The sequence below is a fragment of the Ixodes scapularis genome, unplaced genomic scaffold (assembly GCF_016920785.2).
Source record: "Ixodes scapularis isolate PalLabHiFi unplaced genomic scaffold, ASM1692078v2 PGA_scaffold5__190_contigs__length_132052651, whole genome shotgun sequence".
Classification (NCBI taxonomy): Eukaryota; Metazoa; Arthropoda; class Arachnida; order Ixodida; family Ixodidae; genus Ixodes; species Ixodes scapularis.
This window is the reverse complement of record NW_024609880.1, coordinates 120558445-120572151: the sequence shown is the minus strand read 5'-3', so window position 1 is coordinate 120572151 and position 13707 is coordinate 120558445. Positions and strand designations below refer to the sequence as shown.

General features: G+C 47.3%; 1 protein-coding gene across 1 annotated transcript in view; it reads left to right on the top strand.

The window, feature by feature from the left end:
- Window positions 1-452: 452 nt before the first annotated feature.
- Window positions 453-13707, top strand: part of LOC121837927 — a gene marked incomplete at its 3' end in the record, with an annotated part of 40287 nt that continues 27032 nt past the window's right edge. The window contains exon 1 of the mRNA XM_042293812.1: window positions 453-629. Coding sequence (XP_042149746.1) covers window positions 453-629 — 177 coding nt within the window. The remainder of the gene's footprint in view (window positions 630-13707) is intronic.

Here is a 13707-nt window from a genome sequence, read left to right as displayed (position 1 = left end):
ATACGCCCATCCGCCCACACAGCTACAGTTTTTCTTCTTAATCGCGTCAGTTAAATATTGGGTTTATTTCCACGACGCGTACAGCGAAATGTGACTTTGTCGTTTATGTCGCTTCAATGCTGTTACATGCGTTAGTGTCTGCAGCAACCACAGACACCAAAGCGACGAGGGCGTCGGTAAAAATGAAATTCATAATTTCTTTTTTTTTTTTTTTGTATTCTGTTGCGTATGGCGAACATCTGTTCCATTGATATTGTGAGGTCGCTCCTGACTCAACCAACGGCGCTCTCTAAAGAATGCTTTTCTCTTAGCAGAGTCTTGTCAAACACGTCAGCTATCATCCGGTACAGCTGTATTTTAAAAAGACAAAAAACAATACAAACTTCCTATATAACTTAGGCAGTGTTCAGTCGATCTCAAAGCAGCAGCGAATGTGGATAGCCTCCTCTGCAATGGGGCCGCAGTACGCTGTGTCGTTGGCGTGCGTCGTCGCGACCATGATGTGGCCTACGACGGAGGGCCGGTGGGAACCCGGCTTTCCCTGGACGAGGAAGATGACCATAAAAAACCCAGAAAACAACCCTACATTCAACTACGAAAAACTTGGGCCCTTGCAAGATGCATGGCAGGTATGTGATTAAGAAATACAGGGCGTTTTGTTGAAGGACTTACAGATATGTTTTAAAAAAAGACATGAAAGCTACACTAATGCGGTCTTTACATGTCAGTTGTACGGTCGATAGGAAGTATTATATAGGTCGATAATTATCACGATAAATCATTTATTTAACAAAAATAGGTTGATAAACTTTTTAATGATTCAAGATAAATATATGATTCCAATCAAAGATCCTCTGAATGTCATCGAACGACGAAAAACACTAAATGAGTAAATATTAGAAATGCTTGGAGCGGGTAGGAAGCTCGGGAGTGCTCTAAAGTTTCAATCATTGGGGTCTTCTGGAGGCTACATGACTCCAAGAGAGGTGAATCCGGGAGAAACTTCCGGTTTAGAAGGACACGCCCCAACGTTGCCTCCTTCCCGCCCTCCTTCCGCATCCCGACCGAGGTGCCCGCAATATGGCGGAGGCTTATTGCGGAGAAGGCGCCGTGTAACCGAGCTTTCGGGTGCACGTCAAAAGATCCCCAGGTGGTCGAAATTAATCCTCAGTCCTCCGCTGGGGCGTGCCAGATGCCCGTCGTAGGTTTGGCACGTAAAACCCCCAAATTTTTTTTTTTGGCCGCCCTCCTTCCGTCCTCCTTTCCGTCCAAAAGCCCCCAAAAGGGGCTATTGGACGGAAAGGAGGACTGATTTGGGGCCAGCAGCGGCCTAGAGTGGCTTTGGTCTCCCTTGGGGGCGTTCCACCGGCCGCGTCTTCAACTTCCGGCTTCACTTGGTATTATAGAGTTTTAGCAGATCGTCTTTTCACCCCGATTAAGACACCTCCTCTCCCCCCCGGCGGCCTTGGGCATGCATCGCATCGCTATCGGGTGTCATTATCGGGGCGAAAAAACGATCTGCTAAAACTTCCTATTTCATTGCTTTGTCGAACCTCTCTGTCGCCTCCTCTTCTTCCTACCTCAATGGTTACAACAGACCGATCTCACAAATGGCGCAATTACACCGGCGGTTAAGTTCCGTTTGCGAAGCGGCTGCGAATACGGTTCCGAGCGACCGCGTTCAGACACACCGAGACGCGGTTGGCGGTTTCTCGACGATCACACGTGATATTTCGAGACTTGCGTTGGACAATTTGGTTTTCCAACTCAAAGTCCAGGGAAAATATAAGAAGGGTGCAGAAGAGCTGGTGATTATCAACCATGTTAAACTGACCTGGGGAAAGGAAGAAACGTCAAAATGTAGAAAGACAGAAAATAGGACAACGTCATTGAGATGAGTTGGAGACGTCGTCCTGTTTTTTTTTTCTGTCTCTTCTACGTTCTGACGTTTCTTCTCTACCCCAGCCTCAGGTTAATTCAACATGGCCAAAGTCCACTTCAATCCAAGATCCAAAGCCAAACTAGAGCTATTTTGGCACTCTAAAGATTTTTCTTCGGGTGGTCGTTCTTCGCACGCATTACGAGTTTCGGGCAGCGAAAAAGAGACATAGACCCACAAAACTCGGCGGCGATTTTCCCGACTTCGTAGACAAGCAAAGCCCAGCCAGACGTGGGCGCGCCTTGCTGACTCAGCAGAGAACGGCACGACTCTTTCTTCGAAGTGGCCCTTTCCGCATAAAGAGCTGACCTTGTTATTGAAATAGAGGCCCAGTTTTTCCACCGCATTGTTCGCTCTTATCATTTCCGGAGCTGTGAGCGGCACTGGTGAACCGTGGTGCGAGGGAATGTGTTTGGTGCTAGTCGGTCGCGGCTTCGTTGTGGCGGACTCTCCTCTCGTCACTCGCACGCCGATCGAGAGTACTTGCTTGACATTAAGCTCGAATAAATGTCGTGTGGATTTCTTATACATCGTCATGCAAGTACATTTTATTTCTTGAGTTGGGGCCCCTTATTTCTTTTGGTAGTAGTAAACGTTACAGGTCGAGCTAGCGAAAGTACCTTGCCCGATCCGCGGTAATGCGTTGGCTACGCTAATGGGCTCACGACGTCTTCGCAAATGGGCTCACGACGCCTTTGTGGTGGACATGCACTGTGTCGAAAGCTTTCAGTAAATCACGCGACTGTCTTAGTGGTCGCAAAAGCTGCCACTTTGATCGATCGGGGGCGGGTTTCGATATTCTACGGGCAAAGACTAACAAGGCATAGAACGAAAACTTTGACACCTTGAATAAAAAATGAAAAAAAATGAAAGCCGCTTACAACTCCCTGTAACGCCGAATTAGAGCGCAGCTCTTGAGGAGGAGGAGGGAAGGGCACTGGGGGGGGGGTTAAACTAACCAGGGGGGGGTCACGTTACCTTGGGGGTCACGTGACCCCCAATGCCGATGATGTCATCACTGACGTCACTGATGACGTCATCAGTGATGATGACGATGACGATGCGAATGTCGGTGACGTCATCAGTGACGTCGCTGATGACGTCATCAGTGATGATGACGATGACGATGCGGATGCCGGTGACGACATCAGTGACGTCACTGATGACGTCATCAGTGATGATGACGATGACAATGCGGATGTCGGTGACGTCATCAGTGATGATGACGATGACAATGCGGATGTCGGTGACGTCATCAGTGATGATGACGATGACAATGCGGATGTCGGTGACGTCATCAGTGATGATGACGATGACGATGTGGATGCCGGTGACGTCATCAGTGATGATGACGATGACGATGTGGATGCCGGTGACGTCATCAGTGATGATGACGATGACGATGCGGATGCCGGTGACGTCATCAGTGATGATGACGATGACGATGTGGATGCCGGTGACGTCATCAGTGATGATGACGATGACGATGTGGATGCCGGTGACGTCATCAGTGATGATGACGATGACGATGCGGATGCCGGTGACGTCATCAGTGATGACGATGACGATATGGATGCCGGTGACGTCATCAGTGATGATGACGATGACGATGTGGATGCCGTTGACGTCATCAGTGATGATGACGATGACGATGTGGATGCCGGTGACGTCATCAGTGACGATGACGTCATCGGGGGGTCACGCGACATCGGCGGGGGTCACGTGACCTCGAGGAGGGGGCCACGTGACTTCGGGGGGTCACGTGACCCCCCACGAGGTCACGTGACCTTAGTGGGGGGCTCGCCCGGTGCATTATGGGACATTTCCCATGATGCACCGCGCGGTTACGCCGACGCCGACGCCGACGCCGACGCCGACGGCGACGCCGCTCAAGCCGGAAACGGGCCCCTAAGAGCTGCGCTCTAAAAAAAAACTCTTGCCTATATTTAATCACCGGAGCGAAGACCGTTACGTTTACGAGTCAATTCTTTTCGCGGCGGATTCAAGTGACGGACGTGAACATCACGTTTCTTCGTTTCTTTATCTGCTTCAGCGCTAAGACTACAGCGCCTTGGACGCCTCCCCAGCGACAGGCGCCATCTTGTTACGAAAGCCATTGACGTCACGTCAGCGTCGAGTTGAGATTTTTCGCCACTTCGCAGTTCGCGAAAGCGGGCGGGAGAAATCGATTCCGAAGTAGTCTGGCAAAAACACGCCCCAACCGCTCGATCCCAGCCGCTTTGCGGTTCAGAACGCGCAGATCCGCTTTCCGGTTGCGGATCCGCTTCCAGTTCCATGAGCCGCCATGACTTTAGTTCATACGAGGCAGGCGCCAGTTCACGAGACCGCTAGTGCCACCTCGTGCCCTGATCTCACAGACTTTTAGCGCGGTTGTTGCGGGCGCAGAAAGACTACACCGTTAGCAAAAATCGACACCTCTGCATGCGTAAACGGTTTAACAGGGCGGGCACGTATGGCTTGTTGTAGTTTTTTATGCGCGAGGTCTCATGTAAAATAACCTCCTTTGAACGTGTACTTCCTTCCGCGATCCCACATCTGCATAGGCTGCTTCTTGCGATGTCCTCGTAAAATGGCGGCCACTTGACGTGAGACAGCCGTTAGGAGGAAGGCCCAGCGCTTTAAACGTTTTTTCGCCGGCATGAAAGCCTAGGCTGCATACAGCCATCCTTATTCTTCCATGCGCGCTAAACCGCCGCAGGCACCCACCCACGAGCACCGACTGCGTATACACTACTCCAACTGGCGTAACGGTTCAGCCGACCTTCGGGACCTCATGCCGGCTGAATTTTCACCAAGACCGCATAGTTTTCAAATAAAATATGTTGTCGCCCGGGGGCTTAAATATTTGACTAAACAAAGCCTCTGGTTTCCGTGAGCAACGACGAATCGCTCCGACACCGACTCGGCCGTCGTTCCCGACAGTTACTCTCACCTCTTTCACGCAAGAAGCAGCGTTAGGCACGAGAACGCGAGGTTTCGGCGTATCCATCAGCACTTCGTATGTAGGCAGCAACGCGGCTTTCCTCGTAGGAATTCGTCTTTGAAAGAGGCAGCCAAAGAACTGAGTGGTTGCGTTAGCAGCGCCATTTTAGTACGCGCTTACTTTCCTACTAGTCATAGTGGTTATAGTTTTTTTACACAGTAAGTGGACGTATAAAAAACGCGAAAATACGCGTAAAATTGGACTACTGCTTGCTCCACGTAGTAAGCATACTAAAAACTACAAAAAAAGGAGATTTGCGATTTCGGTAACAACATGCACGAGCGGATGGCCGCCACAGAGCTCTGTGGCGCCCATCAGTTTAAATTTGGCACGACTGATTTCTATTGTAAGCTGGATCGCGGACCGTGGCCACGGCAGCAGGGGCCGAGACTCGCCACCGGCGCCCACTAATTGGCACCAGCCGATTCACGGAATTCTATGGGAAGAACGAGAAAAAGTGCCGTTTACCACGTTTCTAAGCTTTTGTCGGCACTGAAACTTTCTGGCTACTTTTCGATAAGCTCGTCAAATAGCTTGCGTACAATCATTAAAACTGACAGCCCTCGCAGTTATTATAAATGAATATTTTGTGGTCGAGAGTGACTCCGCTGTAGTGCAGCTCAATGAGACGAGAGTTACCGCGGAGTCGGTGGTTTCGTTGAGTTGGGTTTAGCGGTCGACAAGCTCAAAGGCTTCGCTCACTCCCGGAAAGCCGCTGTCGAGATGGAACTTCTTTGTCATACATCAACTTCTGGGCTTCCCCGAGGACGCTTTCATTGACGGCAAGTTCCTTTGTTCACTCCACTAAAGAGCAAGCTTGAAAGCTCAGCCGTAGGTGGTCCGGTACGTTTGATTTTTTTAGTCGACGTTCGAACATTTGCCGAATAGCAATTTAATCTCCTAACACCCGACATAATGATCGCAGCGCACCATAAAATACTCCAAGAAATCCATAAATCGTGCAGATGTCGACCATTTTCCTTATTAAAAAAGCAATTAACGATTGAACACAACGAGGTGATCTCCGGCGACGGAAGGAGCATTGTTCCGGCAGCCAGGATCACATTTGACCAATGAAAACACGACGTTTTGTTGAGATTGCAAATGCTGTTATAACGAAATATGTGTGCTTTTGTAGACGATAAAAGCAAAAAAGAGTGGAAAAGATTTCCCTTTTTAGAGGAGAGGGAACATAATACTGAAATAATCATCCCAAAGGCAACGCCTTACGTTTCTTCCTTTCTTTTTTGCGAGTGATGTGTCTGCTTGTTAGCGCTCGAGCGGGCGTTCGTTCCTTAACGCGACAGCGTTTAGGAACTCGTGTAGCAGAAAACCCGGCGTCGGCGTCGGTGTCGGTGGGACTATAAAATCCTTATGGTCGACAGGGTCATGACGTCACAGTCACATGAGACTTCAGCTGTGACGTCACACGTGACGTCACACGTGATGTCACGAGACGAAAGACAAGATACCGACTAGGTCACGCAGACTCGCTGGACGGCTTGGGAACGAGCGCGACTTTAGATGTTTAGCTATCGCGTTCCACTTTTAAAGGCGAAGCTTAAGCTGCCTCCGGCAATTTTTTTTTTTTAAATCGGGAAATCGGACGCGCGTCGTCATTATCTAGAAGTTTTCAGGATGCTTTAAGCCAGCAAAGTTTGGTATCACCATATTTATGCAATATCAGAAGCCTCACATTAAATGAAGAGCGTTTTGGTAAAATTGACTGACACAGAAAGAATAAAACAAACTAGGGACGATGGACGACGAGCATTTTTGTTTTCAACTAGCAGCAACTTGAATGAGCTTACAATCACCTTCCGCAATTCAGAGCCGTCATGGAAAAAGGAGAGAAAGGGTGGGCGGTATATTATATGCGTGTTCGCCACATATAGCAGACACGACCTATTCAATACTCCTCGGGGCACATTTAAGTGCGGAGTCGGTCGCACCTTATATCTTCCGTCCTCAACATCGAACACACTAGACTGAGACTAAGAAAGAGATACACTTCAGATGAATCTAATATATGCTTATATCAGGCATACCTCGGATGTCCAGAGTTGTCCATCATCCCCATTGTACAGTGTTTTCCGGGCTATAGTCCGCAAACGCAGGGGCGAATTTGGGGTCAGAAACAAAAGCTTTTGCTTAGGTAGTGAGCACACGGTGCATAGCTCGCACGCCGTGCATAGTCCGCATTTGGTGCTTAGTCGACACGAAAATCTTCTGATAGACGGCACGCCTTAAAAACCTTTGGAGAGAAAACCTTGTATTATAGATAAATAATAGCTAACATACTCTTTCATTCAATAGATGTGTCACGTCTGGTCATAATGAACGAATTTGAGAAACAAAATTCCTGTATAGTTCGCATGCGTAGATAGTCCCCTCAACCTAATGCTTCTACTTTTAAACACGTATGGTCCGCGAACTATAACCCGGAAAATACGTTATTTTCTTTTCATTTTAACTGAAGACGAATGTCATGATTGCATGATTAAAATGAATACTGACGAAATACCCGAGTCCCAGAAAAATTGCTCACAGCCGATCCACGGTTGTGGCATGTTTATTTAAAAGGCGCCGATGATGTTACCTGGAGGTTCTGCGGCAATACCGAGGTCACAACGCTTGTTACCTCCTAACAAGAAAGAGTTGTCAGTTATAAAAGACTGAAGAACGAAACAAAGAATTCTGGAAAAAACAAAAGGTAGAAACTTGCACAGCTAGCTTCTGGATTCAGCTACTTCGGCGGTCTGTAGTCGGTTGCTGTACCAACGGCTTTGCACAGGCAGCGAGGTCAGTGGTCGCACCGAACTGGGTGCCTCTGTGCCTCACCATCAGAGTCTACGGTGGAATGGTTGCCCGCGCGAGGAACTCCTCCTAAACTGCAGTTGGACCGCAGTTCTAGCCGCTATAGTGCCAACAGCGACTTCGTTAATATCCATTGCTGGAACGTGGACAGATTTGGTGACTCCAGCAAAATCAATGGCAGCTAACGGCTGGAACAGAAAGCTCTGTCGGCACGTTCGTTTGCCAGCCTTCTCAAGCGAATAAGATATTCACAGCCCCTGGCGGTCTAAACACCAAGCCGTCAATGTATGTTAAAAAACACGTGAGCATAATCACCATTACTCAGTTCACCCCTAAGTGGACTGTTCAGTGGAAGTGTTTGACATCTCATAAATATATTTTTCGTCATGTGAACGTGCTATCTGCGTGAGTGTGTGGACGGAAGCGCGATTACGTGGTGAACGAGAGACGCACCACTGGTCCAAGGAGTGTGTGGGTTTCACCACACTACTGGCTTATCGGTAAACGGACTATTGCGTGCTTTGGAATGTCGACGTTCCGTTGCTCTGCACGCTGCGATGAAGCTGCTTTAGACTCGCTGGGGTCAAAACATTTGGCCGCAGAAAGCCCAGCGCAATCTTTAGCTTCAGCACCAATCAAAGTTCAGCAGGACTACAGCCCATCACCTAATGTGGCATGTTTTGTACGACATCAGAATTCTGGCTATCTGTAAATGAAAGTTACCCAATGCAGCCATCTTCAACTTCTACTCTATCATACCTTCCGCACATTCGGCAGTCCCATGGAAAGCTGGGTGGTAAGGGAGGAACAAGCATCCGTAGGATGCCATTCGTCCGCAAGCATGTCTGGAATTCCTCGCTCACAAAAATTGGACAGTTCTGATAAAACTATGTCAACAGTACCGGTCGCTGAAGGGCAGTTGTCTCTGGAGATACCTAGATCCTCTATGAGACTAAGGGCTTTATTGTTAGCCTTTCTATGGAAACACCCAAGCCGTAAGAAATTTACGTTTTTTGTTGGTATGAGCTGTAAGGAACATTTAGCATATCTTGTGAACTTGCCTACCCCGTTAAACCGTACTGTTGAGTTTGTCTTGTAACGAAACTGGCTTATTCCGGTTGCCAGACTGATCTTTACAGCTGGCTGAAACTGGAAATTAACATCAGATCTGATGCATCTTCTATTCTAATAAACAAACTTGAAACACAACTTGACTGACGTGCCTGGTTGAATTGTTCATCATAACTCATAAGTAGCCTTCACTTTCTTCTTTGGTTTTGATGACACTCTAGTGCTAGGTTGCATAGGCACCGGCGCTGGATGGTCTGTAGGACCATCTAATATTTCACTTTCATGGTCACGAGTTTCCTGGTGCTGCACGTTTTCCTCGTTGGGCACTTGTGGTGGAACGTCCATGTCGTCCGAGAGATTGTTTCTTAAAATGCTTCATTGCTTACAAGTAAATGTTGCCTGTTCCGTCTTTACACAGCACCATTCTCGACTTGCACCACATAGGATGTTGGCGCCACTTGATCTTTGACTTGTGCTTCGACTTTCCCCTTTCCGTCATTTCGCTGACACACCGTCTGTCCAGTGCCTAGTGGCTCCAAATGCCTACCAGCACTGACATTTTGTTTTTGTTTTGCCCCTTTTTGTCCTTGTGCAGCTGAGAAGTCTGGCAGTTAAGATCGCATTCGTCATCCCATGGATAACTTGCAAGGTGACCGTCCATTCTCGAGTAGTGTGCACCTGTAGTTTAGCAACCCTAGCCATATATCTTCTTTGGCATACCGAGTTTTATTTATACTCCTTTTGAGTACTTCGACCCCTTTTGTGTGAGTCCATTTGCTATTGTAAATCTCGCGCTCGGAATGATATGTTCGAAATTGTACCATGCTGCAAATATTCTGCTTGCAAGTTCTGTACCATTGTCGGCGCAGATATCTTTGGGTATTCCATGCCTGGCGTAAAAGCTTGTCATATGGTCTATTACTGCAGCAGCACTAGTCTGTTACCTGCACAATTTCAGGGTAATTCGAGTAGGCGTCGTATATCACGAGGTATGACGATTCTGCATGTTGGCACAGATCAGCTCCAACCATCTCCCAGGCTTTACTAGGGACTTCTGTCATAATCAGTGGTTCAGCAGGTTGCCGGTATTCAAATGCTGGACAAGCTGCACATTTTGATATGTATGACTCAATGTTGGAATTCATTCTTGGCTAGAATTTGCTCATGTCTAAGAGTCCTTCGTGCAGTCTTGCCAGTATGCCTGCACGGCAAGCTTTAGGAACAACTGCTGTGGAGCTCTTTAAGAAGACACCGTTGACCAGAGTCAACTTTGCTGTACACCCCTTGAGGTCTCCCTGTTGTTCTTGACCCTGGTAGATGCGTGCGGTATCTTCTTGAAGTTCGTCATCATTCCCCGTGGCCTCTTGCAGTTTCGGAAGTGCCGTTTGACTCAGTGTTGTGGACACTATGTTGACAACGTGTGCTTCAACTCATCCAATTCTGTCACTTTCGTTTTCGTCTCTTTCACTGGTGCCCGAAGCAATGTGTCGGCTAGCACCAAGTTCTTTTCAGGTAAATACCGCAGGTCAAACTCGAACATAATCAGGCGAATAAAAACTCGCTGCAGCCGAGGTGGCAGGTTTTCAATGCTTTTCTTTGCTATTGAGATCGATGGTCAGTGGTAGGTTTCCAGTGTGAATTTGCGACCATAAATAAAGTCATAGAACTTCTCACAGGCAAACTTGATAGAGAACGTCTCTTTTCAATTTGTGCATGTCGCACTTCACAGTCGGTCATCACTCGTGACGCATATGCTACTGCACGCCACTCTGTATCATTCAGCTGTAGGAGTGCCGCTCCCAATCCATACTGTGATGCATCATCTGTCACTTTTGTCTTCTTTTCGGGGGTCAAAAAATGCTAGCACTGGCTTATTAGCCAGTGTTCTCTTCAGGCTCTTCTATGGTTTCTTGTTGTGCTGTTCCATGGAGCAACCCCATACGAGTACATCATCAACGCCACTCTTAACCCTTCAAGTCCATCAAAACCTTCGGTCCTGACTTGTTGAACTGAGACTTGCAGTGAAGATGACATGGCGAATGGTTGTCTCAGAAATCGGTAGCGTCCAAATGGCGTACCAAGCGTGCAAACTAGAGAGGCCTTCTGATCTTGTGGTATTTGGTGGTACCCACTGTATCATTGAAGATAAAGAGGCAGTCGACAGGATTTTGTGCAGAGCAAAAAGAACATAGTTTAATGGACGTCGGCGGTATTGATCAGATAGCGCCGGGCGCACTGAGCATGACTAGTGCCTTGTCATGCGAGGAGTTTTACATGATAAGCCCGATACACCCACTATTTGCATCCAGCCTTGAGAAGAACTTGACTTTGCCAGTTCTGCGTCAAAGTCTTCACGGCGTGGCATTTGGTAGTGCTGCCGTTTGATGCACTCATTCACTTGCCTTGGATGTTCGATCCATGCAGAATCTAAGAGCACCTACTTTCTTCTTGACTATCACAATTGGGCTTACCCAATCAGTAGCTACATTGACACTGGTGACGACTCCAGTCTCTTCCATTCTCTGGAGTTCTTTCTTGAGTTGTCCTATAGGAGTTTGTGGCGCTTTTCTCGTCGGTTGAACCACTGGCTCTGCTCCTTCTTTAAGGACAATCTTATACTCCCGTTTGACGCACCCCAGTCCTTTATACAGCTTAGGAAACATCTGTTCGACTTTTTGGGCCATAGTTTCTTCCACCGTGCGCACTCGCTTTACCAGCCCCAGGAGCCCACTAGCTGCTAATCCCATTATGGCCTGGCGTCCCTTTTTTCACGATGAAGTACTCAATGTAAGCGCTGTTTCCTTTCAGATTTACTACTTTGTTTTCTGAAAGGGCCTTGACCAGCGACTGTTCTCTTCTTTGAGTCTTGCGAGTGCTGATTTGAAGAACGCCGAAGTCGCTGTCGTCCTGTTCTTTTACGTCATCTACCAACACCTTCGTTTTGCAACACACAGCGAAGTGATTCATCCTGGCACTTGTTCAACTTTGTCTTGTATGCAGGACACTACCGTGGGTCGTGCTTGCGGTCGCACTTAGGACAATTTTTCCCGTCAGCTGGACCTTCCGCTCAAGCATGTCCGCTCTCTTCTTTTTGTCTACCGCGTTGACACGTCGGGGACCGCCGAGAGTTTCATTCTGTGGCTGAAAAACCTCATAGGCCTTTCCGAGTTGTATGGCGTTTTCCAACGTCAGATCATCTTCACGCAACAAACGCTCTCATAGTTTTTGTCCGTTACCCCACATACGATTTGATTTCGTACCATGGAGTCCGACAGAGTCAAAAAGTTGCACGACTTCACTTTCAGTTGTAGCTCTCGCAGGAACTGTTCAATCGGATCACCGCTTTCTTGTTTTCGCGAACGAAAAACATGCCGTTCGTATGTTTTATTTTTCCGGGGCATGCAGTTCTCTTCAAACTTCTTCAGTACTATCTTGTACTCCTGTTTTCTTGAAGTGCGAAGGTAAAGGTGTTTTAGACATTGATGGCATCTGGTCCCGCCACATGAAGCAAGATGGCTGCCCTTTGTTCGTTGCTTCGCTTGGTGGTCTCTGTCGCCCTTAGATACAGCTCCACACGTTGTCTGAACTGTTGCCATTTCTCCGGTACCTTTCCTGTCCAGTTCGGGCCCTCGGGAGGCTTGAGCGCGTCCATGATTTAGCTTCCTTCTTAGTTTATCGCTCTTTCCGCGGAACGAGCAACTTCTGACACCATGTGTTCAGTTTGTCTTCTAAAGAAACTGGTTTATTGAGGTTGCCAGACTCCTCTTTGCATCTGGCTGAAACTGGACAATAACATAAGATCTGATACACGTACCACGTATGGTTTAGGTTGCGTCACAGAAATCACAAAAGTTCCCATCGTTCTGCCGTGTTTTATCCTCTTAAATCTTAAAGAACTTGCAGTTTCTTTTTTTGTAATGAAGTGTGGATCATTAACACCTTTCATATTAAAGAGATAGAGTTAAGAGAGGAAATATAAATACACCAAAACAATAAACTTACCCCCGAACAATAAGATATCTCATACCGGTTACATATGCTACTCAGTACTCCATCCAGTAGCTTGTGTTTATAACCAGCAGGTTTACGATATGAAGCTTCAGAGCACTCGGCTAAACAAAATCGACGGCTAAGTTCTACAGGAAATAATAAGGGTGTCTAAAACCACAGGACTTAAAGGGGCATTTACTTTGGATAAGATTTTGTGGTAGTGTTATTGAAGACCGGCTTTTCGCTCCATCTTCGATATAAAAAGAAACTTTTTTCCCTGGTACACATGATTCATCCAAACCACAAACTAATTTCTTTTCAAGGGATAAGTAAGCGCTTGACAAAAGCGCGTTTGTAATTTTTATGATTGTTGCAACATAACTACCCCATATGGCACATCGCTCTCTATAGGCTTGTTTCCAGTATACTGAGCACACGAAACAACCCATCTGGTGATCTTTCCTGAGAAGTAGTGAATGGATGATGCCAGTGTTGCAGTCTGCTGCATCTCGCCAAACCTGGAATTTATTGGTAAAGCCGTGTACAGCCTTACCGTACCATTCCTGAGTCCTACAAAGAATCACGTCGTCCCGCTTAGTTGAGAGATTGACAGGCAGTTCGGTGCCTTTTGTAGAGAAAATTATCCGTTGGGTTTCTCGGGTTTGTCCAGTCTGCAAAAACCAGCTATTTACACTGCTCATGATAAGGACAAAACAATTACATGCTGCGTCCCATTACATATGGGACGCAGCATGTAATTTAGAAGCCCTCATTGTGTTATCTCTTTATATTGTTCACTTGTCCGGCCGCGTTTAGAGTTCGCGTCCGTAATATGGAACTCTGTTTCTCTCGGCTACAGCAATGTAATCGAAGAGGTACAGCGGAA